General features: G+C 50.3%; 1 protein-coding gene across 1 annotated transcript in view; it reads right to left on the bottom strand.

The window, feature by feature from the left end:
- The window catches only part of COL5A3 (collagen type V alpha 3 chain), a 31,897-nt gene that overhangs the window by 6,400 nt on the left and 2,790 nt on the right, over window positions 1–22,707 (bottom strand). Inside the window, exons 2-53 of the mRNA XM_069083183.1 lie at window positions 21,527–21,688; window positions 21,231–21,426; window positions 20,950–21,112; window positions 19,084–19,197; window positions 18,433–18,579; window positions 17,401–17,535; window positions 17,093–17,242; window positions 16,477–16,524; window positions 16,317–16,358; window positions 15,625–15,687; window positions 15,124–15,198; window positions 14,527–14,610; window positions 14,069–14,125; window positions 13,867–13,920; window positions 13,417–13,470; window positions 13,070–13,123; window positions 12,927–12,980; window positions 12,783–12,836; window positions 12,385–12,429; window positions 12,053–12,106; window positions 11,922–11,966; window positions 11,723–11,776; window positions 11,510–11,554; window positions 10,563–10,616; window positions 10,295–10,339; window positions 10,053–10,106; window positions 9,283–9,327; window positions 9,082–9,135; window positions 8,874–8,981; window positions 8,653–8,706; window positions 7,509–7,562; window positions 7,288–7,332; window positions 7,089–7,142; window positions 6,792–6,836; window positions 6,233–6,286; window positions 6,067–6,120; window positions 5,366–5,419; window positions 5,005–5,112; window positions 4,736–4,825; window positions 4,198–4,251; window positions 3,978–4,085; window positions 3,583–3,690; window positions 3,426–3,479; window positions 3,186–3,239; window positions 2,909–3,016; window positions 2,746–2,799; window positions 2,518–2,571; window positions 2,298–2,351; window positions 2,024–2,077; window positions 1,648–1,755; window positions 879–932; window positions 590–643 (exon numbers count right to left, since the gene is read on the bottom strand). Of these exons, the coding sequence (XP_068939284.1) occupies window positions 590–643; window positions 879–932; window positions 1,648–1,755; window positions 2,024–2,077; window positions 2,298–2,351; window positions 2,518–2,571; window positions 2,746–2,799; window positions 2,909–3,016; window positions 3,186–3,239; window positions 3,426–3,479; window positions 3,583–3,690; window positions 3,978–4,085; window positions 4,198–4,251; window positions 4,736–4,825; window positions 5,005–5,112; window positions 5,366–5,419; window positions 6,067–6,120; window positions 6,233–6,286; window positions 6,792–6,836; window positions 7,089–7,142; window positions 7,288–7,332; window positions 7,509–7,562; window positions 8,653–8,706; window positions 8,874–8,981; window positions 9,082–9,135; window positions 9,283–9,327; window positions 10,053–10,106; window positions 10,295–10,339; window positions 10,563–10,616; window positions 11,510–11,554; window positions 11,723–11,776; window positions 11,922–11,966; window positions 12,053–12,106; window positions 12,385–12,429; window positions 12,783–12,836; window positions 12,927–12,980; window positions 13,070–13,123; window positions 13,417–13,470; window positions 13,867–13,920; window positions 14,069–14,125; window positions 14,527–14,610; window positions 15,124–15,198; window positions 15,625–15,687; window positions 16,317–16,358; window positions 16,477–16,524; window positions 17,093–17,242; window positions 17,401–17,535; window positions 18,433–18,579; window positions 19,084–19,197; window positions 20,950–21,112; window positions 21,231–21,426; window positions 21,527–21,688 (3,839 nt within the window). The remainder of the gene's footprint in view (window positions 1–589; window positions 644–878; window positions 933–1,647; window positions 1,756–2,023; window positions 2,078–2,297; window positions 2,352–2,517; window positions 2,572–2,745; window positions 2,800–2,908; window positions 3,017–3,185; window positions 3,240–3,425; window positions 3,480–3,582; window positions 3,691–3,977; window positions 4,086–4,197; window positions 4,252–4,735; window positions 4,826–5,004; window positions 5,113–5,365; window positions 5,420–6,066; window positions 6,121–6,232; window positions 6,287–6,791; window positions 6,837–7,088; window positions 7,143–7,287; window positions 7,333–7,508; window positions 7,563–8,652; window positions 8,707–8,873; window positions 8,982–9,081; window positions 9,136–9,282; window positions 9,328–10,052; window positions 10,107–10,294; window positions 10,340–10,562; window positions 10,617–11,509; window positions 11,555–11,722; window positions 11,777–11,921; window positions 11,967–12,052; window positions 12,107–12,384; window positions 12,430–12,782; window positions 12,837–12,926; window positions 12,981–13,069; window positions 13,124–13,416; window positions 13,471–13,866; window positions 13,921–14,068; window positions 14,126–14,526; window positions 14,611–15,123; window positions 15,199–15,624; window positions 15,688–16,316; window positions 16,359–16,476; window positions 16,525–17,092; window positions 17,243–17,400; window positions 17,536–18,432; window positions 18,580–19,083; window positions 19,198–20,949; window positions 21,113–21,230; window positions 21,427–21,526; window positions 21,689–22,707) is intronic.

Raw genomic sequence — 22,707 nt, 5'->3', positions numbered from 1 at the left:
CACACACACACACACACACACACACACACACACACACACACACACACCCATGACAATGGACTATGGGGAATGGCCCACCTTAGTCACAGAAACACCACCTCTTCCAGTCTTTTTAAGCTTCCTACTTTTGAACTCTGCCAAGCCCCTCACACTCACATGTTCTTCCCTCACTCTCAGACCTGCTCTAACTTTTATTTTATTTTTATTTTTTTGCTCTTTTTGGAGGGGGGAAGGTAGGGCAATTGGGGTTAAGTGACTTGCCCAAGGTCACATGGCTAATAACTGTTAAGTATCTGAGGCCACATTTGAACTCAGGTCCTCCTGATTCCAGGGCAGGCGCTCTATTTACTGCACCACCTAGCCACCCCCCTGTTCTAACTTTTTTTGCTCACTGGCCCCCATCCCACTTCATTTACTAAGGCCTAGATCTCTGCCCTCATTCATCAATCCCTAGCCTCCCTCATCCTCTGACCTTCAGCCTCCCCCAGTTCATATATTCTCCCCAAATTTATCTAAACTTCCTCAACTTTCCTCCCATCTTTCCCCCTTATTCTCACTCCCTCTCTCAAGCTCTCAGCCCCTCACTCACCGGAGCCCCGACATCCCCGTGGTCTCCTTTCTCTCCCTGGACACCTTCTTTGCCCTAGGAGGAAGGATGCAGATAGAGTTGGAGGGTGTGATGGCAGGTAAAAGCTGGTATATACACAGATGGAATCTAACACTGACAATGAGATAAAGCTTGGTGAAGAAAGCTGTGTGGGATGCTGGGCTCAGCCAGCATGGAAAGGGAGAGGTGTAGAGTCGGACCCACTTAAGTCTGATGAGGAGAAGTGGAGAGTGTGGGTAGGACCAGGAAGAGGGGCAAGGACCGTACTCACAGCAACACCAGGGTCTCCAATGGGACCAGGGTCTCCGGGGAATCCTGTGGGACCCTGTAATCCCAAGAACAGGGGGTCACAGCCTGCATACTACTGAGAGCTAAATATTCAAGTCTTTCCTGAGTGTGTATTTTGGGAAGACTTAGAAAGGGGTCTGGAGACCTAAGAGCTTGGGGGTCATTGGGACTAAGCTAATAGAGTGGCTGCTACTCTAAATAGCCATAAACATTCTGCATCAGAAACCCCTCATCCAAATACAAGTGTCTATTGGGCACTTGAGCCAAGGACCAGGGGTTGTTCTTTCACTCACGGGTCTCATCATTCAATTCACCCTTTCTTTCATTCACTCATCTATCCATTCATTCATTCATTCGTTCATTCGTTTGTTCATTCATTCACTTACCCATCCATTCACTCATTTACTCATTCACTGTTCATACTCATCCATTCACTCACTCCTTTCATTCACTTTTTCATGGATTCACTCATTAAGTGTTTTACTCATTCATTTCACATAGGCATCATACTGTTCAACCCTGTGCTGGTGGAGGCAGAAGATATAGAAAACCTGACTGTCCTTGAGGGGACCACAGTCTAGTGGGCTCCTTACATGGGGGGAAGGGTTACTGAAAATGGTGAGGAGTAAGAAAAGACTTTCCACCAGCGGAAAGACTGTATTTCAGGATGGGATGTGGGACCCTAGATAGAGCTCATCACTTTTCTTCTAATTAGTCCTCCCCTACAACTGCTCACAGGCCCCAGAACTCACCAGACTCCCCTTGGCCCCATCCTCACCAGGAGGGCCTTTCTTCCCTGGAGGCCCTGCAGCCCCCGATGGTCCTGAATCACCTTTTTCACCAAACTCTCCCTTGGGTCCCTTTATAGAGATGGTGGTCAGGAGTTAGTGTGGTTTGGGACTAATAAGGGCATCAGGGATCACTGGGGATTGGGAATACCAATGGAATAAGGGATATCTGTATGGCCTGGTTCTACACAGAGGATCATCAGTCAGCACGGCCCAGGGGGCTGTTCAAGTGGCCAAAGATTAAGCAGTCCTAAAATGCTCCCTCTGGGAATTAAGTACACAATATTGGGCACAAATGTAGGGGTGAGGGAAGCTAAGGGTAGTGGGCTAAGGCACTTACCACTGGGCCAGGCTTGCCTGGGGGACCAGGGTCCCCCACTTCCCCAGGTTCCCCCTGAAGGAAAGCAGAATATAAGAGACAAAAAGGGAAAGGGGAATGGGAGGGCATGTGTTATAGAGGTGAGATGAAGGTACTGCTTAGGAGTGTGGTAGAGAGTCTAAGGAGAAAAGGCCCAAGAACAATCCACTCTCCCGGGGTAGGCGGGAAGGACTGAAAAGTGACCCTATCTAGGGCCTTGCTCCCACCCCTCCCAGCCCTTTCTCTTTTCAATTACCTTTTCTCCAACAGCCCCTGGCTGACCAATGCCCCCAGGAAGCCCTGGAGGTCCCTAGAGAGAATGGGAGAGATGTAGAAATCTGACTCCTAGAAATGCTCCCACAAGCCCTAGTTTATATGAGAGCTGTGAGGCTGGCATTTTTAAATGACACTCCCCCCCCCCAGAGATCAGCCACTCCCTTGCCCTTTCCATGGAGCCTCCAGACAAATTCACTTACCTCTGACCCACTAGGGCCATGAGGTCCTCGGGGACCTGGAGCACCATGAGGACCCTACAAGGGAATGGGGGGACAGTCAATGAGCCCCAGAGAAGGCTAACTCCAAGGCACTTCAGTGATCCCTAAATTACCCCCTACCCCAAATAACCCTTGTTATTGTCTCCTGCCTTCCATACTGGGGATGCAAGAGCACAAATGAATGGTCTTGTGCTTTGGTGGCACACATACCATAGAGCCCACATTTCCGATCTCTCCCTTCTCTCCTGGTGGTCCTGGCATGCCCTGGTAAGACAGAACATCACAGTTGGGGACAAGAGAGAGCCTCAATCAACAAGAGAAAATCCCTAGGGAGTGGATGGAACCCACCCCCCACCCCTGTATGCACACCCACCTGTAGGCCAGGGGGGCCAATGCCTCCCAGGAAGCCCCTCACACCATCATCTCCTTTCTGCCCAAATAGGCCTGGTGGACCTCGGCGTCCTCGTTCCCCATCTGCACCCTAGGAGGGGTCCAGAATTGGTGGTCAGGAGTTAGTGTTGGGGGTTAGAGTTTAGAGAGCATTAAATCAGAGTTGGGGGTAGGATGACAACAGAGTTAAGGTACATGATCTTGATAAGTCTCCTCCAGGATCAAACCCTGGAGTGGGGATGGGGCAGGAAGACACTTACTGGAGGGCCTGGGTGTCCGACAGGACCTTGGATCCCTGTTGGTCCAGGGGGACCCTGAGGAGACAAAGAGTCAGAAATGTCTGGAGCCAGGGAGAACCCCACCTGAGATTCAGGATGTGGGGCCCATAGCAAGGAAATGCTTCTATCTCTCCCACCTGGTGTCCTCCAAATAAATATCCTCCCTCTCACCATCTCCCTAGTCCTCCCTATCATCACATGCTGTCTCCCAGCCCAACTCACCGGCTCCCCTTTGTCGCCTTTGCTCCCCTTGTGGCCTGGGGCACCCATTTCTCCCTGGAGGAAAGAAAAGCTGAAATGGAATTCTACCCCCAGTCCCAGCCCACTACCTCATCTTTTCCTCCCCACCAATGCCCTTTCTAGAATTCTTCCTCCTTACCTTATCCCCATCTTCCCCAGCAGGCCCCGCAGCTCCAGCTGGTCCTAGGGGGCCTGGAAGTCCTGGAATTCCATCTTTCCCTGTGGGACCAGGGGGTCCACGCTCCCCCTAAGAGGGGAGGGTTTCACCAGGGGCTCTGAATGGAGCCACATGCCCCCCTGATTCCCAATAGGATAATAGACTGAGAAAGGGGATGGGGAAGTAATGATCTCAAATCCTCAAGGTGCATGGAGGAACCCATGAGGCAGTTGAAAAGCAAGACAAAGGAGGGGGGGTTGGCGAGGCAGGGGAAGTTTAGAGGGTTAGTTGTCTGTGGGAGCTTATATGGTATTGCAGAAGGCCTAAGAGGGTCAGGGGAGGTCTGGGGGAGTGGGCTTACTGTCTTCATTACTTACTGCTGCTCCTGTCTCTCCAGCAGGGCCAAGAGGCCCTTGTCCACCCCCTTGACCAGGCAACCCAATGCCCCCAGCAGGGCCCACAGGACCTCGTTCTCCAGGGGGGCCCTGCAGAAAGTGGGGAGGTAGGGGCAGAGCAGTCCAGTTCATGTCAGTTTCCCTGTAAACTCCATCCCCCAACTCCAACCCTCAAGAGTACCCAGAGCAGGGCTATACTTACATTGGCACCGATGGGCCCAGGGGGGCCCTGTGCCCCTTTCAAGCCAGTTGTTCCCTTGGGAGAGGAAAAGGGATGTGAGATGATACAAAGTAAGATTTCTTCAACCATTCTCCATATTCCCCAAATACTTTTCCTCTCCCCTACACCAACTAGCCAAATCAAGATTCAGCTCAAGCTTCACCTTTGGGAGATCTTCCCTATGTCCTACTGAGACGTCTCTTTCTCTGAGGCCCCAAAGCATTTAGACCCTTCACCCCTTGGATAGCTTCAATCACATGTAACATTTTGACTCTCTCTTCAAGTAAGTCCATCCCCTTTCTCCAAAGTCCCTCCCCAGAGCTCCTTGAGGACAAGTCCTCAGTCTATTCCTTCGGTTTCTCCCAGAAGGTGATCTTCCTTGAGGGCAGCTCCCGAGTCTGCTCCTTCTGTTTCCCCCAAACACGGAGCTCTATGAGGGTAGGACCCAGCCCTGGACACATAGGTGACAGGATGAGGGAAGGAAGCTGCTCATTAAATCCACAAGGATGTTAATACTCACTGTCTCTCCAGGGGCTCCTCGAGGGCCAGGGAAGCCACGGGGACCAGGGGGGCCATCCTTCCCAGGGAGACCAGCTGGTCCAGGGTCCCCCTGTCACAGCATTTGGCACAGACATTATATCAGCCACGAAGAGGAACTATGACCCATACACCCACACTTTCCACTATGGGGGCTGTTTCCACCTCCCTCCAGCTGTTAAGGGATTGAGATTTGCCCCTGAGAGGTTCAAGAGGGAAGTTCGATCCTCCAGGGGTGTCTTGGTGTCTTACCTGGCTCCCTTCCCTTCCCAAGAGCCCTGGCAGCCCCTGCTCTCCAGGGGGCCCAGGAGGGCCTGGATGGCCCCTTTCACCCAGGGGTCCTGTTTCACCAGTCTTCCCCTAAGGAAAAAAAAATGGAAAGGACCTTTCTGAGAGCCTGGAGAACAGGAAATGGGCGCAAGGTGCTAAGATCTTCACACCCTACCCACCCCAGAATTGGCCTCCTGGCATATCTGTAGGGAATGAGGGGTGGGGGAGGAATAGCAACCTTGGACCCCAAGAAATCTGCCCCAGCCATATCTGAGCCTTTCCCTAGCCCATGGATTCAGAGCCTCCCGAAGCTTGGGTGGGGTCTCTCAGGATCATCTCTGACCTGGGGGCCAATGACACCAGCTGGTCCTGGGGGACCTGTCTGGCCCTGGAAACCCTGGGGAGGAGAGAAAGATAAACATAAGACATCATTCTGATGGGAGAAAGATAATAATAAAATAACAATAGACTGATGTCCTCCCAGAAAATCCAGAGGAAGGGAGGAATAAATAAAAACTATAACAAGGAGAACTAGCATTTCTATAGCCCTTTAGAGTTTACAAAGTACTTTACAAATAATATCTCATTTGACCCTCACAACAATCTTGGGAGGTAGGGGCTCATATAATTCCCATTTAACAGATGGGAAAACTGAGTCCCAGAAAGAAGTAGTAGAAGTATTACTGTTTTTCTTTTACAAATGAGGAAACTGAGGCTGAGAAAGGAGAAGGGCCTTGTACCAGGTCATACAATTAATCAGCAGCAGAGCTGGGGATGAAGCCCAGGGGTTCAGCCTCCAAATCCAGTGCCTTTTTCCATGACACTTTGCTGGTGGGACCGGTAGAAAAGACTTGGGGAGGCCATGGGGGAGAGTTGGGTGGGAACACAGGAGAGTGGACAAGACATGAACAAGCTGTAAGAGAGGTGAGAAGGTAGGGGGGAAGAACAACATAGACAAGTCCTCAGGGGGTCTGAGGAGGAAGAGTTGTAGGCAACATGGAGAAGGAGATAGACAGAACATGGGTAGGTCTGGCCAACTCTTACCAACTCTCCTCGCTGTCCAGGGTGACCAGGTCTTCCTTCCTTTCCTGCAGGGCCCTGGAGAAAGATTTTCAGGGCAGTAAGAGAGGGAAGACTCGGAACACTAAGCCTCTGTCCCTCCTCCACACCTTAAGCCTCTTCTCTGACTCTCTAGAACAGAGTAACTCACTGGAGGTCCTTTTGGCCCAGGAAATCCAGGGGGTCCCTTCAGGCCCTGCAGGCCCTGGAATAAAAAGAAGTTGGTTAAATAAATAAATATTTAACAAAATAAAGTATGATCAAACATGAATAATGTTAATACGTCATTTTCTTTTTTGTTTGGATTTTTTTTTTTTTTTTGCTTTTTGGAGGGCAATTGGGGTTAAGTGATTTGCCCAAAGTCACACGGCTAGTAAGTATGTCATGTGTCTGAGGCTGGATTTGAACTCAGGTCCTCCTGATTCCAGGGCTGGTGCTCTATTCACTTTGCCACCTAGCTGCTCCCAGTTTCTTTTTTTTTTTTTTTGAGGCAATCAGGGTTAAGTGACTTGCCCAGGATAACATAGTTAAGTGTCTGAGGCCACATTTGAACTCAGGTCCTCTTAACTCCAAGGCTGATGTTCTGCCTGGACACTCTCTAGTAACATCTACCTCCAGGACTTAGCTTTCCCAGGCCCTATTCCCAGAAGTCCACAACCCCCGGACCTGCTCAACCTACCCCCAGTTTCTTCCTTGTGCCCCCCACCAACCTTTTCTCCAGGAACCCCCGGAGCACCATCATGGCCCACGTCTCCCTAGGACAGAAAGAAGAAGGTTAACTCAGGAAATGACTAAACTGGAGATGTGGGAGGGACTGGGAGACCACAATGCAGACAGGTCTTTGAAAGGTCCTAGGCAAGGGCCTTGACCCAAAACATGTGTCCCTCCTCCCCTCCCCCCATATTCTGCTCTCAGGAGTTTGGGGAGGATTTCACTATCAGACAGAGTTTGTAAGGAGGGGAAAATAGGGTCTTGATGGAGGGGGTGCTATACATCTTCTCACATACCTTGGGGCCTGGTTTTCCAGTGGGACCATTCTGTCCTCTCTCTCCACGGGATCCCTAAGAAGACAAAGCAATGAGACCAAGAGAGTGGGAGGGGAAAGCCCCAGGTTAGGCAGTCCAAATCCTTCCCCATCACAAGCCCCACCCGGGGAAGAGGCAAGAGTTTGGCTAATGGGACACAGAAGCAGAGAGGGCTACTCACTGGGGGTCCCCGTTCTCCTTCCTCTCCTGGCTGGCCAGCCTTCCCCTAAGAGAGAGAAGAACAATGAGAGTAAGGCCACATCAGCATAGCTGGACGAGAGACAGAATGAGGGGGGAGGGGAAGGTGTAAGGCCTCAGCCCCTCCACTGCACAGAGCACGCACGCTCTCCCACTCAATCACCCACTCAATCAATGCCATCTCTCCCCCTGCTCTTTGCTTACCCGTTTCCCTTTCTCTCCAGCCAGACCCAGTGGCCCTGGAAGCCCAATGGATCCCTAGGTGGGGAGAAGCAGAGAGGAGATGGGTGCTAGGGGAGTGGCTGGGGAAGCAGGGAGGTGGGAGAAGGAGGGACATGCTAGCAACATTTACTTTTTTTCTGTCATGGAATGTCTTCCCTGTCCTCTCTGGCCCATTCTACCCTCTCCAAGGCCTAGTTCCACCACCTCCTCAATGTTCCCCTCTGGCTGGTTGGCATCTCTCCCTCCTCTAAAAGACCATATACCTTGTGGTCATAAAAGCACAGGAGACCTGGGAGACTATCTAATCTAACTCACACCTAACTGAGAATCCCCTCCCCACTCCCTCCCCAGTAATATCTTCCCCAAACTGTCATCCAATAGCATCATATCTATTTTCTAATCTGTTCTTGGTTTTTTTTTTGTTTTGTTTTCTCTATTACAAGATAAGACTCAATAAGGGGTAGGGAAGGGTGAGATGTACTTCATCCATAAATGAGAGGGATGGAAAATAAAAAGGCAAAAATAAGACCCAAAAAAAAACAACCCACTTCCACATGAATACCTCCAGTGATGGGCAGCTCACCACCTTCCCCTCCCCCATTCCATATATATTCCATATATACCCCAGGCAGTCCACCATACTTCAGAATAGCTCTAATTGTCAAGAAGCTGTTCCTTACATTGAACTGAGATCTCTGTTGCTTCTACACACTGCTCCCTGTGGGTGGCTCTGTGGCCAAGCTGAATAAAATTAAGTCTCTTTTCCCTATGACCACCCTCTAAATACTTGAAGAGGAGTGCTAGGGTTCCCCCAAGCCTTTCCTTCTTCAGGCCAAACCTTCCCGGTTTTTCCCTTGTATGGCATGATCTCTAGTCTCTTCACCATCTTGGCTGCCCTCCTCTGGCCCACTTGCCAAGTCTCTCCTCCTAGGCTGTGAGTATCTGAGGATAAAGAATGTCTTACCCTACTCTATATATCACCAGGGTGCTTAGGCAATCTCATCAGCCCTAAGTAAGTACTCCACCGAGACCATATAAACCCAAGTTATATCTGACTCTCCCTTTCCTCATCCTCTTGGCTCAGGGCCAAGGTTTTGAGCCCCCTGCCCATCCTCCAGCCCCTTACCTTAGGGCCCTGACGGCCTGGATATCCTGGGAGACCTGGGATACCAAGCTTGCCCTGCCGAGAGAAAAGATGGCAAAGGTTAGAGAAATCAGCCTTCTGGGAAGGTGGCCAGAGGCCAGACAACAGCTAGATATAGTCAGTTGTGAGAGGGTAGAGGATCAAAGCCACAAAGGAGAAAGCAGTGCTAGTGAGGAGGTTGGAGTGGGTACTCTCTTTCATACCTTCTCCCCAGCTGGGCCTGGGGGTCCCTCTTCACCCAGCAACCCTGCCTGACCCTTCAGCCCCTCAGGCCCATCTTCTCCTCTTGGGCCCAAAGGTCCAGGGTTGCCCTGGAACAGAGAAGATGCCACTTGTTACTCAGCTCCTCACACTTCCTTTTCTCTGCTCCCTGCCATCCCCCTCTATCTACCCCTCACCCCTAAATCTTACTCGATCTCCTTTTAGACCTGCATCACCCTTAAAGCCTGGGAAGCCATCTTCTCCCTGGATCGAGGCAGAGTACAAAAAAAGTAAAAAAAAAAAAAGTAAAAGGCAGAGTACAAAAGTTAAAAATAGGGACTTGGGGGAGGGGCACAGAAGGGGCCTCAATCAATTGAGGAAAGAACTTTGGCACACCACTTTCCCTTTTACCTTCTCGCCTTTTTCCCCCTTTAGGCCTCGGTTTCCAGATGTACCCTGTAGAGGAAAAAGCCTGTGCTCAGAACCCCTCTGTAAGCCAGTGCATTAGGGTCTCACAGGCCATTCTACCCTTGCTAGGGAGATAATCTGTCATTACCCATTAGGATCTTAGCCAGAGCTGTTAGTTCCTAGTGAGTATTGATAGTTGACCGCCCCCCCCCCCAAGTTCATCCCTATGCCCATCCACATGAAGGTAAAATCAGGTTAAAACCAATATTAAAGGAAGGCCTGAAGGGCAAGACAGGCTACCTGTGGGACTCAGAGTACATAAAGTGGACTTTTTTGACCCTGGTCAGCTTGCCTAAGTTTCTATCTGGTTCCTAGAGTCACATGGGTATGTGATGTAGGGGGCAGTTGATTGGTGGTACCCAGACAGTCTGCCTCTAGGCTCCTTCTGCCCTTTTGTAAAGACACTCAGTTCCTCCCTCCCTGCTGGGAGCCCAACATTCCATCCCAGTCCTTTGTCTCACTTAGGAAGCCCCTGGAACATTCTTGGGTCACACAATGTGTGACTCTGTACTCTGGCTACAATGTGACTCTGTGCTGGGCTACAATATGACTTTGTGCCCCAGATTGCAGTCCACACCCTGACCAGCCAGGCCTTGACCTTCTCTCCATACATTCAAGGGTCCATAGTGAATCAGTCTATCTTTGGGGCTCATTTCTAGAATACAGTTCCTATGGATTGCCCACTCTGCCTACAGATCATGGATATTACATACCTTCACTCCTCGCTGCCCAGGATATCCTGTTGGGCCTGTGGGCCCTTCTGGACCCTGGGGATTGAACCAGGCTCAGCATTCCAATTAATCTTTTTGTACCCTCCCAAATTCCCAGACCTCCAAGTTCCTTCCCTCAATAGTCCTCCTGGTCCACAGTCTCCACCTCCTCAATTCATAACCCCTCCCCCCAAGTCCCAAACTCCCCAGTCCTGGAGTTCAAACCCTCTTCTCAGTACACTCACCTGGGCCCCTTTCTCTCCTGTGGGGCCCTCATGGCCGGGGTGACCCTGTGGGGGGCACACACCTGGGAAGGTCAGGAGTCAGCCATCCATCCAAAGCCTAGAGGTTCCCAGAATCCCCCAAGTCCCTCCCTAGTCCCCAAATTTTAGCCCTTACTCCCAAACATCAGTGGTCTCTCCACTTCTCCCACTCCACCACCCCCTCCCCACCTCGAGACCACTCTCTGATTCCTCCATACACCTCCCCCCGCCCCATGACTCCAATCCTCACCGGTGGGCCCTCAGCTCCTGGAACACCTGGAATTCCTGGGTTTCCTGGGGGCCCCTGGGGGAGAGGGTGGGGCAGAAGGGAGAAATCATCGAGTTTGAAATTCTTCGACCCTCTCCTCACCTTGAAGATAGCCCAGCCCAGTCATATAGCTCTTGGAAGAGTAGAAGATGAATGACCATCCACATTTACTGAGGTTCAGAGGTGAAGTACAATGGTTTTATAAAGCCATAAGGGAATAAGCATTTATTAAGTGCCACTGTGTGCCAGGCATTGAGCTAAGTGCTTTACAGACATGATCTCATTTGATCCTCACAGAAACCCTGGGAGATAGGTGCTATATATACTATCCCCATTTTACAGGGGAAGAAACTGAGGCAAACAGAGGTAAAGTGACTTGACTAGGGTCACACTGCTAATAAGTGTCCGAGGCCAGATTTTAACTCCTTCCTGATTTCTCACACTCAAACAATATTTGTTGCCATGCAAAATTGTTGCACACTAAATGTATCACTTAGAAATTCTGGAATGTGCCCTTGTACCCTGGTATTTTCCCTTCACTAAGAACAGCTGTCCAAATTGAGGGCTTTGTGATTTCAAGGTCTGATGTAGCTTGATGGGTGTAGCTTGATGGGTGATATGTATAGGTAATGGGCAAGTTCTGTTTAATTCACAAATGCCATACTTTTTGTACCTTGTGGGCTAGGTGAATAAGATTAATATTAAACAAAATTATTTGTAAATGTGCTTTTATCTGCAATAACATAACATCTGACATCTCATGGTATACTCTTTGAAAACCACTGGTGTAGGTCTAAGTGCTACTTTCAAACAGATATGTCCTGCCATAAGGCAGATGGGGAGCCTGAGGATGGGAAGAACGCATTTGGTCAAGGTCTTTCCCCCAGAGAGAACCTGAGCACAGGGAGAAGAGAGAATCACTCACTCACCTTTTCCCCTGGTGTCCCAATTGGTCCCTGTGATCCAGGGAGACCCTGGAAGAGACAGGTAGGGAGTGTGGGAAGGGGGGCAGGAAGCAGAAAAGAGCCATGTAAGCTCAGAAGCTGGCAAACTGGGAGGAGGGACTCTGAAGAGTTCGGATGACCTCATGGTTCCTTCGTTGCCCATCCCCTCCCCCACCCCATCTCAATCCTGTCACATACCTGGGGTCCTGGATTTCCTTGCTGACCTGGAGGGCCTGGCTCTCCTGGGATGCCCTGGGGAGAAAGGGTAAGGGGGAGATTAAAGAAGGTACTGGGAGTTTATTAGGGATGAGTAGGGTCAGTGAAGTTGGAGGTTAGAGAGGATGAGGGCCAATGAGAAGAGCTGGGGAGGGTCTGAGAGGAAGAAATAAACTCTTACCACATTTCCTTTGGCACCAGGAGGTCCATCTATCCCCACCACACCCTGAGAGGAAAGGGGTTTGAGAATTGAGACACAGAGATACAGAATCTCAAAGAGAGAAAAAAAAAAGACAGAGATAGACTTCTTACTGGTTGTCCTGGGGAGCCCGGGGGCCCCCTTGAGCCAATCAGCCCCCGAGGTCCCTGGAAGAGACAGAAAGCACAATCACCATCCCTGTTACCTCAGTTATGATCATCTAACTAGATTCAAGTGATACACACACACACTCACACAACAGTCAGTGGCAGAAAAAGACAGAGAGAGACTGAAGTAGGGATTGAGAATGTTGGTGTTACTCTGGAGAGTTAGCCCCATAGAGTCATGGATTTGGACCTGAAAAGGCCTTAGAAATTGTCTAGTCCCTCTTCTCTCCCAGTACAGAGGTTATGGGGCAATGTGTCTCAGGGTTCAGGATACTCACTGGCTCCCCAGCTTGGCCCCTGGGCCCTGGAGGCCCTTCTGAGCCCTATAAATAAATAAATGAACAAACAAATAAATAAGTGAGTAAACAAATACGTAGATAAATAGATGGATGAATGAACAAATGAATGGATGAATGAATGAATGAATGAACGAACGAATGAACGATTAAATAAATGATCCATGAAGATAGGAAGTGGTACCTGGAAGAAAGACTTTCTGAAGTAGGGGGGGGGAAAACCTCTAATATATAGAATCCTACTCCCAGCACTAGGTTATAGCCCCAGGTCATGAATCTTGTCTGACCAGCAATAAATTGCCCCCTCCACCCTGCCCCCAGACAAGCTATCTAATCTTGACTCCCCCGTACCCAACCCCAGCCTCCCTCCCCCATCTTACCTTCTTACCATCCTCCCCAGGGGGCCCTGGTTGCCCAACATGGCCAACATCTCCCTGGGTAAAGAATAAGGGAGAGTGGGCATAGGAAGCACATTGGAAAGAAAATAATTCTCCAAGGGGGAAGAAGGGTATTGAGACACTCACCCTGTGGCCCTTCTCCCCTGGCAGCCCTGGCAGACCATCAAAACCCCGGTCACCCTGTACAAAGACATATGAGTTGAACTCTGAACTCTGGGATACTCCATACTGCCTTGTGTCTCTGTGGCTGCCAAATTCCCATCACCTACCTTAGGTCCAGTATCCCCTGGCAGGCCCCGGGGTCCATCTGCTCCAGAGCGACCCTGTAGTCAGGAGAGAGAGAGGGAAGAGAGAGGTGAGGAGACATGGCGATCCTCCCCATACCCTTGGCTCCCCTCTTGTCACACCGGCTAAACTGGAGTGGCAAGGGGGAGGAGGGCTTGCTTCTCAACCAGAACTGCTTGCTCTCATCTTACTTCAGTGGCCGTATAAAAATGAAACAGAAGATTCTTGGGGTACAGAGCTGTAGGTCCCTGATCTTCCTTTTGTCACACCACATTTCCAGAAAACAATGGCAGTGTCATTTAAAGGTCAATGGAAGTTCTAGGTCATTTACCTGTTTTCCTTCTTTTCCAGGAGGCCCAGGTAAGCCCTGCAGACCTCTAGGACCCTGTAGAAGAAACAATGAGAACAGAGAGATTGAGGCAGTGCAGTGAATAGAGCACCAGCCCTGGAGTCAGGAGGACCTGAGTTCAAATACTCCCTCAGACACTTAACACTTACTAGCCGTGTGACCTTGGACAAGTCACTTAACTCCAATTGCTCTACCTTCCCCCTCCAAAAAGAAAAAAAAAATGAGAATAGAGGTAAGAAAATCCTACAGTGTCTCAACTTTGATCCTAACCTATGGGAGGATGAAGAGGGGGGATTCATAAACACAGAAGCCCTAGCCACCTCCCTCAATCCTTCCTCCAAACTAGCTCCTTCCTACACACTGACCCATGAGGAAAATCCCTTTCATCTTGGCTATCATTGCTTAGATACCAATACGCCCCCAAAAACTCACCTGTGGTCCTGCTACACCTGTTTCTCCTTTCAAACCTGGATATCCAGGGAGACCCTGAACAAGGGCAGAAGAGTTAGAAGAGTGAGCAAAAAGAAATGACCCACCTTGGGGTAACACAGGAACTGATCTTCCCTCCCTCCTCTGCAAGCCTCCTCTCCACCCTCAAACCCCCCCACCATTACAGGTCCTGTCTCCAACTCACCAAGGGTCCGGCTCGACCTGTAAGCCCCACAGGGCCAGGAGGGCCTTGCATAGAGAGCTGGAGAATTGGGGAGAGATATTAATATGACCCCAAGATCCTTTTCATGATCCTCACAGACACCAAACCACCTTTCCCCAGAGAGAAGAGTCCCTCCTGAGCCTCCCCACCCAAGGCTGGAAGAAGACACAGAACAGACTCCCCATTAGCCCATGATGGACCACAACAGTCTTTCTATCACCATGTCACCCCATTACCTTCTCCAGTCATATCTCCATCTATTACCCCATGAATACCTAATTATCCACCCATACCCTCCCCGACTCACTAAAGCCACTCATTTACCCCAGTGTAATTTCTATGAGCCCCCATTGGCTCCACAAAAGCTTCCTTGTCTCTTATGGAACCCCTTGAGCCCTTTTTCCTCCCATAAGCCTCTCGATAACCATGTAGGCTCCCACCTGGGCTTGTTGTAGCACTGCCTGTGCCTGTGCCTGTTGAAATGAGCTTGGGGGACCCTTGAGGAACTCACCCCCAAACTGGAACTGGGGAGATAGAAGTGGTGAGTGAGGGAGGGCCCAAAGAGAGACAGCCCTTCCCCAAATCCATAGGTCAAGGCCCTGTCATAAACACACACGTGTAGGGGAGAAGGGGAGGGGAAACAAGGGAGCCTATGGAGGGACAGCCTGCTCACAGATGGCTCAGTGTTTGAGAACTGGGAGAAACTGCAAATGGAGAGCCAATTCACCAAAGTTCAGAACCTCCTTCTGTACACACATTGGTGAGAAAGGGACAGAGGGACTATGGAGGGACATTCATCCATAAAAAAGGGTCCCCCAAACACACAATGGGAGAAGGTAAGGTGGAACCATGGAGAAGCATCCCCCCCCAACTGAAATATATCAGAGCCCACACACACAGTGGTGAGGAAGGCAGAGTTACACCATGGAAGGGTAACCTCTCCCCTGTAGATCAAGGGTTCCCTTCCATAACCACATATACTAGGGAATGTGGGAGACATGGGCCTCCTCCCCTATCAGAGCCCCTTCCCCTCTCACAGGCATCATAATCACAGTTCCAGGGAGGCCTCGGATACCATCTACTCCAGGGACACCAGGACGACCAGCGGGTCCCTGACAAAGAGAGAGGAGATGAAAAGACTATGGCTATGTGGTCCTAGATTGAGAAGAATGTAAGTCAATCTGGAGACATTCACATAGAGCTCAAGATAGAATGGTGTGGGGACCACAGAAAAGGACCAAAAGGAAACAGAGTAACATTCGTCAGGGGCACATTGGAAGAGGTCATAGAGGTCATCTAGTCCAGCCCCTTCACTTTACAGATGAGAAAAATAGGGCTTAACAAACTCAAATGATTGTCCAAGATCACACAGGTAGTAAGTGGCTAAACCATAATTTGGACTGAAGTCTTCTAATTTCCTGAGTCAGGATTTCTTCCCAGGCTCATTCCCCTTGGGTATTAGGGAATCCAAATCTCCATCTCCCCCCAGTCTCTGAAGTAACCCCCACATCTCTCCCTCCATTGCTTAGACTCCTTACCCTTTCACCTGGGTCCCCAGGGAAGCCAGGTGGGCCAGGAGGACCTGAAGGGCCAACTATTCCCTATGAGAAGAGACAAGTAGGAGTCAAAATGTTAGAGGTATCCAGGGTTGAGACTGATCCCACCTTCAATGATTCCCATAGTGACCTCCTTACACTGATATTCCCCACTGATCATCCATCATTGACCTCTATCACTGAGCCCTTTAAAAATTTTTTTTTTACTTTCTGTTCCAAATTCTTTCACCCCTTCCACACCTCTCCCCACCATTGTAAGGCAAGAAATAGGAAACCCATTATACATATTAAAGTCACACAAAACCTTTTTTTCCAACTGACCCCTTTTAGACCCCTTCTTCCCCTCTATCTGAGCCCCATCACTGCCCACTTCGATAACTCCTACAATGACCACCATAACTGTCTCTCTTTCAAGCCCCTCACCCACCACTGAGTCTCAATGATCCCCCTAGATTCCGTTCACTCATCCCCTCCACTAAGCTCTACTGACTTCCAATTCAAAGACAACCCCCCCCCCAAGTAATTCTGCTCCAGCTACAGCTCTGGCTATGTGGTCCTAGATTGAGAAGAATGGAAGTCAATCTGGAGATGATTACTAAAGCTCGTTCTGGAACCAGGAGCTAGGAAGGTGGGATAACCAAAAGGAAAGTGAGAAAGGGTTGGTTAATGCTCACCAAAGGCCCTGGAAGTCCTGGGGGTCCCTCAAACTGCTGGCCCTTCAAGAGAAACACAAATAGGACCCCATAACTAGTTACAACACTCCTTCCCCACATCCCTGCAAGGAGGGGGAGTCCAATACTATACCACACCTTGTGTTTACTGTCCCCCACTCACCAGTTCAATAACTCCTGGCTCTCCTTTCTGACCTTTTTCACCAGCATCCTGGGGTACAGTGGAAGGGGAAGGGGAGAGGGTAATATAGAGACTCAAGATCCCTCACAAACCCAACCAGCCCCTCTCCCCCATTAGATAAAGTATCAACTCTTTGGTTCCACCATGCTGTGCCCTGGTTAGATGTCCTGTGTCCCAGTCCCTCAATCTTCCCAAAGCAACTTGGGAAACAGAGTTCCTCCAGAGTTCCCTACCCACTGTTCCACTAGGTCTCCCCCAAAAGACCCATCACACAGAATTTTTCAGCTCCCTAAAGTTTTCCATTCTCCCTCTGCTTCCCATTCTCCAATCTCCCAGAGTTCTCAACCTCCCCAGAGCCTTAAGTACCCCTAGAGCCCTCCATTTCCCCCAAATTCCCAATTCCTCCATAGTTTCCTATTCCCCAGGGGGCCCTTCATCCTTCAGAGATAGCCTCATCTTCTCAGACCCCTCCTGCTACTCAGAGGTCATCTCTTAGCACCTTTCATCCCCCAAGTCTCCTAGCCCTTAGAGCCTATTTTCCTAGAGCCCCATATCTTCTCTAAGTCCCTTATTCCCCAGAGACCTCCCCCAAACTCACAGGAAACATGTAGATCTGGGTCTCTGATGCACGCTCAGCTGGCCCGTAGATGGGGTTCATGGTATGGTTTCCCCACTCCTCATCCTTGCCCTCCCTTGGCTCAGGGAGCTCACGTGTAGCTTCAGAGGACACTGGCTCATTTCCAAGGTCCTGGGAAGAAGTCACAAGGGGTTGGGAAAAATAGACACATCATTCATCCTTTTGAGCCCAAATAATCACCTTCTATCCCTCTCTTCACCCATCCTTCACTCCTGCCCCTCACATTTTGTCTGTCCCCCCCATTCCTCCTCCCCAGACTCTGGCCTTACCTTATGGGTGGTGACATTGAGACTGATGGCCACTGTTGATGTGATGACCATGACATTTGGGGGGGTGGTTGGGGCCACAGACTCTGTCTCGGAGGGGAGATTTAGAATCTCTACCTCAGGAATGTGAGTGGTGGTCTGAGAGAAGGAACAGATCACAGCACATTTGGGGGATTTGAGGCTGCAGGGTCTGGGCAGAGGATAAGCAGACCCACAAACATGACATAGCACAGACCAGGGAAGAACTGAGCACAGGCCAAGGAACAATTGAGCACAACACTGAACACAGGATGGGGGAAAGTGCAGATATTCTGCAGGAGCTCAGAATGAGCCCAGTGACCTGTTCTTGTGGGGAAAGGAGGGCTTCAGCAAGATCTGGATCCTAAGTAGGGGAGGGATGTATTTATATAAGAAGAGAAAGGATATGGAATTATAGAATAGATAACAACATGACAAAGGTAAGAGTTAGCCTAGAGAAGAAGGAAGGAACAGGACAGGAGTTCTGGGAGGCACATTAGGATCATACCAGAGACCTCAGATGCCAGTGCTGTGGAGAGGGGGGCTTGTCAACAATAGTCAGTATCAGCCCTAAGAGCCAGGTGTCTGGAAGTCAGAGACAGCATGCTTCCCCTGGCCCCAGAATAGCACTCAGTGGTCAATCCTGCCCAGTCTGGCCAGAACAAGGGAGTGGGGGTGGGAGACCAGGATCAGACTTATTTCCCCACAATTCCCTGGGGCCCAGGGCAGCTGCTAGAAGAATTGGGTCAAGAGAGGGAAAAGCTGGGGGAGGTAAGGAGATAACTCCTGGGCAAAAGGTCAGGACTAAGGAGGGTAGGGAGGAGAAGTAGTCCAGGAAGGACTCCCACTATTCCTCACATCCTGAGGGCACTGGCAGTGACCCTAAAAACCTCTGACTAGCTGTATCTCTCTCCTACCCTCAGTCCCTTCTTAATAACCACTAGTCTTCATTAATGATAATTAAATATAGGTGGGACTAGTCTTGGGAAAGTTAGAAGGGGGGGGAAGAGTCCTTACCTGGCCCTCTGGTAAAGTCGGGAGTGCTTCTGGTTTTTCAGAGTCCTTGTTTTTCTTCTTCTTGCCCTTGCCTTTGCGGCCTTTGCGACCCTTTCCCTTCCCTTTCCCTTTCCCCTTCCTTTGGGGAGGAGGGGTATCTGGCTCAACCTGGGTAGAAGGCATTCTGCTCAAGGCCCAGAAGATGCTTCCCCAAAAGCAGCCCTTCTCTAGGTTGGGAACCCAAGAGTTCTGATCACATGTGATCCTGAACTGTGAGCTAGTTAGTAAGGGTCAGCCTGCCCCAAGGTGAGCAATCTAAAATCACTTGCCCCAGGGCAGGGGTCATTCATCCCATGCCAACAAGTCAGGGATCACCCACTCCATGCTAGGAGAATTATTTATCCCATGCCAGGGTATATAAAGTCATAAGATCATAGGCTAACACTGGAAGGGACTTTACAAGTCAAGGCAAACCCCTTCATTTTACAAGTGAGAAAACCAAAGCCAAGAGAGATTAAGTCATTCAGCCTTAGTTAGCTTAATAATTTAGATAGTATCTGAGGCAGGATTCAAGCTCAGGTCCTCTTGATTCCAAATACAGTACTCTATCCACAATTCCATCTTGCTGCCTCCAAGTCATTTATTTTGTGGCAAATGCAAAGGTTTGCTCACCCCAGTGGATGGAGTGGTTGGGGGAGTGGGAGTGTCACAGCTGGGCAGCAGGTTTTCACAGGCCCTGAAGGCAGCCTGAGCATCTTGCAGGATCATAAGCTCCTGGATATCCCCCTGCAGAGAGGAAAGGAAAGGGAGGAAAGGAAGAGGAGAGTCTGAGGAATCAGGAACTGGGATCAGCCTTGCTCTCTCCCCTTAATAGCACCTGCTTTGAAAGTTAGATGCCACTGCACCCCACCTCACCCCACCCCCCAGAATATTCTTCTATCTCATACAAGGTAAGGCTGGGAAAAGGTAGTATCAGGTCCCCAGTACCAAAGTAGACAGGGGTTGGGGTATAGACTCCCTGAAAACAACTCTAGGAACAGCTGGGGCTGACTCAGACTCTATCTACCACTCCCAGGCCTCCTTAGTCTGAGTGTGTGTGTGTGTGTGTGTGTGTGTGTGTGTCTTGTGGGGGGAGGGGTTGGGGTAGGGAGAGAAGGAATGAAATGACTCTTCTGGCCCATCCCATCCCATTCCATGAAGTTGTGGGAACTGGGTACCTCTTTGGAAGGGCCTGGTCCTCCTCCCCCCCATCCCAAGTCAATCACACATTGGACCCACCCTCTGGGAAAAGCTCATACTTCTCCCAGGCTCAGGATGCCTTTCTCTTTCCCCATTCTCACAATATATTTTCAGGGAGAGAGGGGTCTCACTGATATTTCTGCCCCAACACAAGCACTGTGCTCTCCATATACATCAGGCCTCAGAGGTAGGGAGTCTCCAAAATCTATGGAATTCAGGATTCCCTTTTGGGACCTTAAAATGAAATATCCTCCAGTGTCTCTGAAACTTCCTAGAAATTCCTCTTCCTAGAGACCTTCCTCCAAGAAACTCTTCCAGATCAAGTACTTTAAAAACCCACGATCCCCTCCAATATTCCCCAAGGACTCCCACCGCCCCCCCCCCAGGCCATTTCATCACCCTTACACCAAGACCCCACCAAAACCAACCCCATTCCCCTTGGATATACTCTAGAGATCCACTTCCAGAGAGCTCCTAAAGACTATCTAAGGGATCCCCAGAGTCTTCTGATGCCCAGAGAGAGACAATGAGAGTCCAGTCAATGTTTTCGCAGAAAAAAAAAATCTAGATTCTCACTAGAGGGGAATGCTTGGTAGCCAAGTAGATAGACCACTGACCCTGGAGTCAGAAAGATCTGAGTTCAAATTTGATCTCTGACACTTACTAGCTGTGTGACCCTAGGCAAATCACTCAACTCTGATTTCCCAGAGAACCCCCTGGTGATGCCCACATTCCTCGACAATGGAGGGGGAGCTAGAGAGGAGGCTAGTGGGGAGAAGAATCTGGTGAAGGACACAAACACTACAGACCCACGGAGAGGGTCACTTTCACAGTCTCACACTCTGGAATCCTCCTTGATCCCCTCCCCTTCAATCGTGTTGAATGCACATCACAATCTTATAGCAATGTCATCCCACAGCAGACTACAGCTATACTTTCACAGCAGCTCCAGGAGGATGCCTCACCCAGGCCCCACCCCACCCACTTCTTTATTCTGAACTCTTAGTTCCCATCTCTGAGGCCTGGAGCAAGAATGGGGGGTGGGGGTGGAGCTGAGATCTGGGAGAAGTCATGAAGAAAGAAGCTGGGAGCCCTCCCATGCAAGAGGGGTGACTTCAGTTCTCCAATCTAGTTTTCTGTTTTGTCCTAGCATTGGGTGGATTAGGGCCCCAGGAGTCAGGATCTCCCTTAGGTCTGTCTGTCTGTATACTCTATACCCTCCCCACCTCCATTTTTCTCCACCTGTACAGATCATCATTGTTCCCTGGGTTTCCTTCCCTGCAAGGTCTCTACTCCCACCTGGAAGGCCTCTTCTCCAGGGTCCTGTGTCCCCAGCATAATAAGCCCAGATGTGCCAACAGGGGTCAATTTCTGCAACCCCCAGCTCACTGGAGGCTGTGGTTCACAGTCAGCCACCAGGGTCACTGTCCAGCTGTCCACACTGATTGCCACACGGTGCCACCTGAAGGGAGAAGGAGTTTAACCTTGATGTAGGGGTGGGAAATGCTGCTGATCCCTCTTTTCTCAAATTCCCAGTCCACAACCTGAGGTTAACTGATGCCAGCTCCAGTTGCACTCACCTGCCATCCATGAGGTCAACTGTTGTGGGAAGCAGACTGGGGCTGGGAGGGTCAGACAGGAGCTGGGTTGGCTTCCCCACTCCTAGCCCCAGTTGCCTCACTCCCCTTTCATCATAAATAGACAGGAGGACAGCTTGACCAGAAGAATAGCCCCTCAGGGTGACCAGCAGTGAAAAGTTCTCTGGAAAATGACCAGCTAGAAAGTGGGAGAAGATAAGTCAGAAAGGGCCTCCCCAGATGGCCCTGACTACCTCTCCACACATCCTCCCAACTTCCTCCTTCTCCCCAGGTCTTACCTGGCCAAAGCTGCCCTGTGGGGACACTGAGCTGACTGGAGTTTCCCACCCAGAATGCTCGATCTCCTCCTGGGGACCTTTGTGGGCAAAATCCTAGCACTTCAGGGACTTTGGCTTTGCCTCCCTTGACTCCCAATGTCTGAAGCACATCTATGGGATCAGCTGAAAGAACAAACCACAAGGTCATGGGTGCTGGGGTGGGACAGGGGCTGAAACAGCCTGACTCTCCCCACATATTGGTCTTGTTGGTGAGCTGATGTTTGGCAAGGGAGAAGCCAGGATTAGGAGTTTGGGAGGCAGGACCTGGGCCTAGGACACCCTTTTCTCTGCTCCTACCACCCCCACCCCCAGCTGTTCCGTCCTGTTAGGCCTTTGGCTCCAATCTTTTTTTACTTGGTCTTTGGTGAGAAAAAATCTGACCTAGTTTTAGGATGAATCAAAAGTTCCTGGCCTGAGCCCCAGAGCCTGACTGTCTTTTCTCCCCCAGTCCCAGCCCAGGGCCCCTGGGCCCTTACAGCTCTCACCCCTGCTCCTAGTCAGGCTGAAATTTCAGCTCTTCCCTCTCCTTTCCCCCTGGGGTCCTTAGCCCTCTTAATCCCTCTGGCTCCTGATCTTTTCCAGAGAAACAAGGGAAGGGGCCCAAGGGAAAACATATATGCAGAGAATGTACATTCTAGAAGGTTTGTTCTTATTGAAGTGTCTCCCCTACATATACACACACAGAGGCAAGCTGGCAGCAGAAAGAGGCCAGATGTGGAGTAAATGACCCCTCACCCAATGTCCACAGAGCCATCTTCCATTAGGGAGCATGTGTTGGGGGGTGCTTAATGACCATCCCTCCCCAGATCCTCAAAGTAACATAGGTACAGGAATGGGGGGAGGGCAAGGAACAGGTGTGGGGAGGTTATGATTATGGGGGCCTTATATAAAGCAGCCCCCACCCTGAGAAAAACCAAGTAGTCCAGGCACAGAGACTAAGTGAATCCAGATGGGCCCCTCCCTTTGCTGCAGAGCAGCACTGAGGAGTAGCAGGGGGCTTCCCCTGGGCCCCCCCCCCCCAACCTCCTGTCCTACTGACCTTCTGACCCAAGATTCTTGGCAGAATCAAGATTTCCACAGAATCTGCCATGATCTCACTCCAATCTCCCAGCCCTGCTGACTTCACCAAAAGGGAGGCAGGA

Source organism: Petaurus breviceps, unplaced genomic scaffold (genome assembly GCF_028583685.1).
Source record: "Petaurus breviceps papuanus isolate PSGF00001 unplaced genomic scaffold, PetGlider_PUasm1.0 172, whole genome shotgun sequence".
NCBI lineage: Eukaryota > Metazoa > Chordata > Mammalia > Diprotodontia > Petauridae > Petaurus > Petaurus breviceps.
Note: the sequence above shows the minus strand (reverse complement) of the source record. Positions and strands in the feature narration are given on the sequence as shown.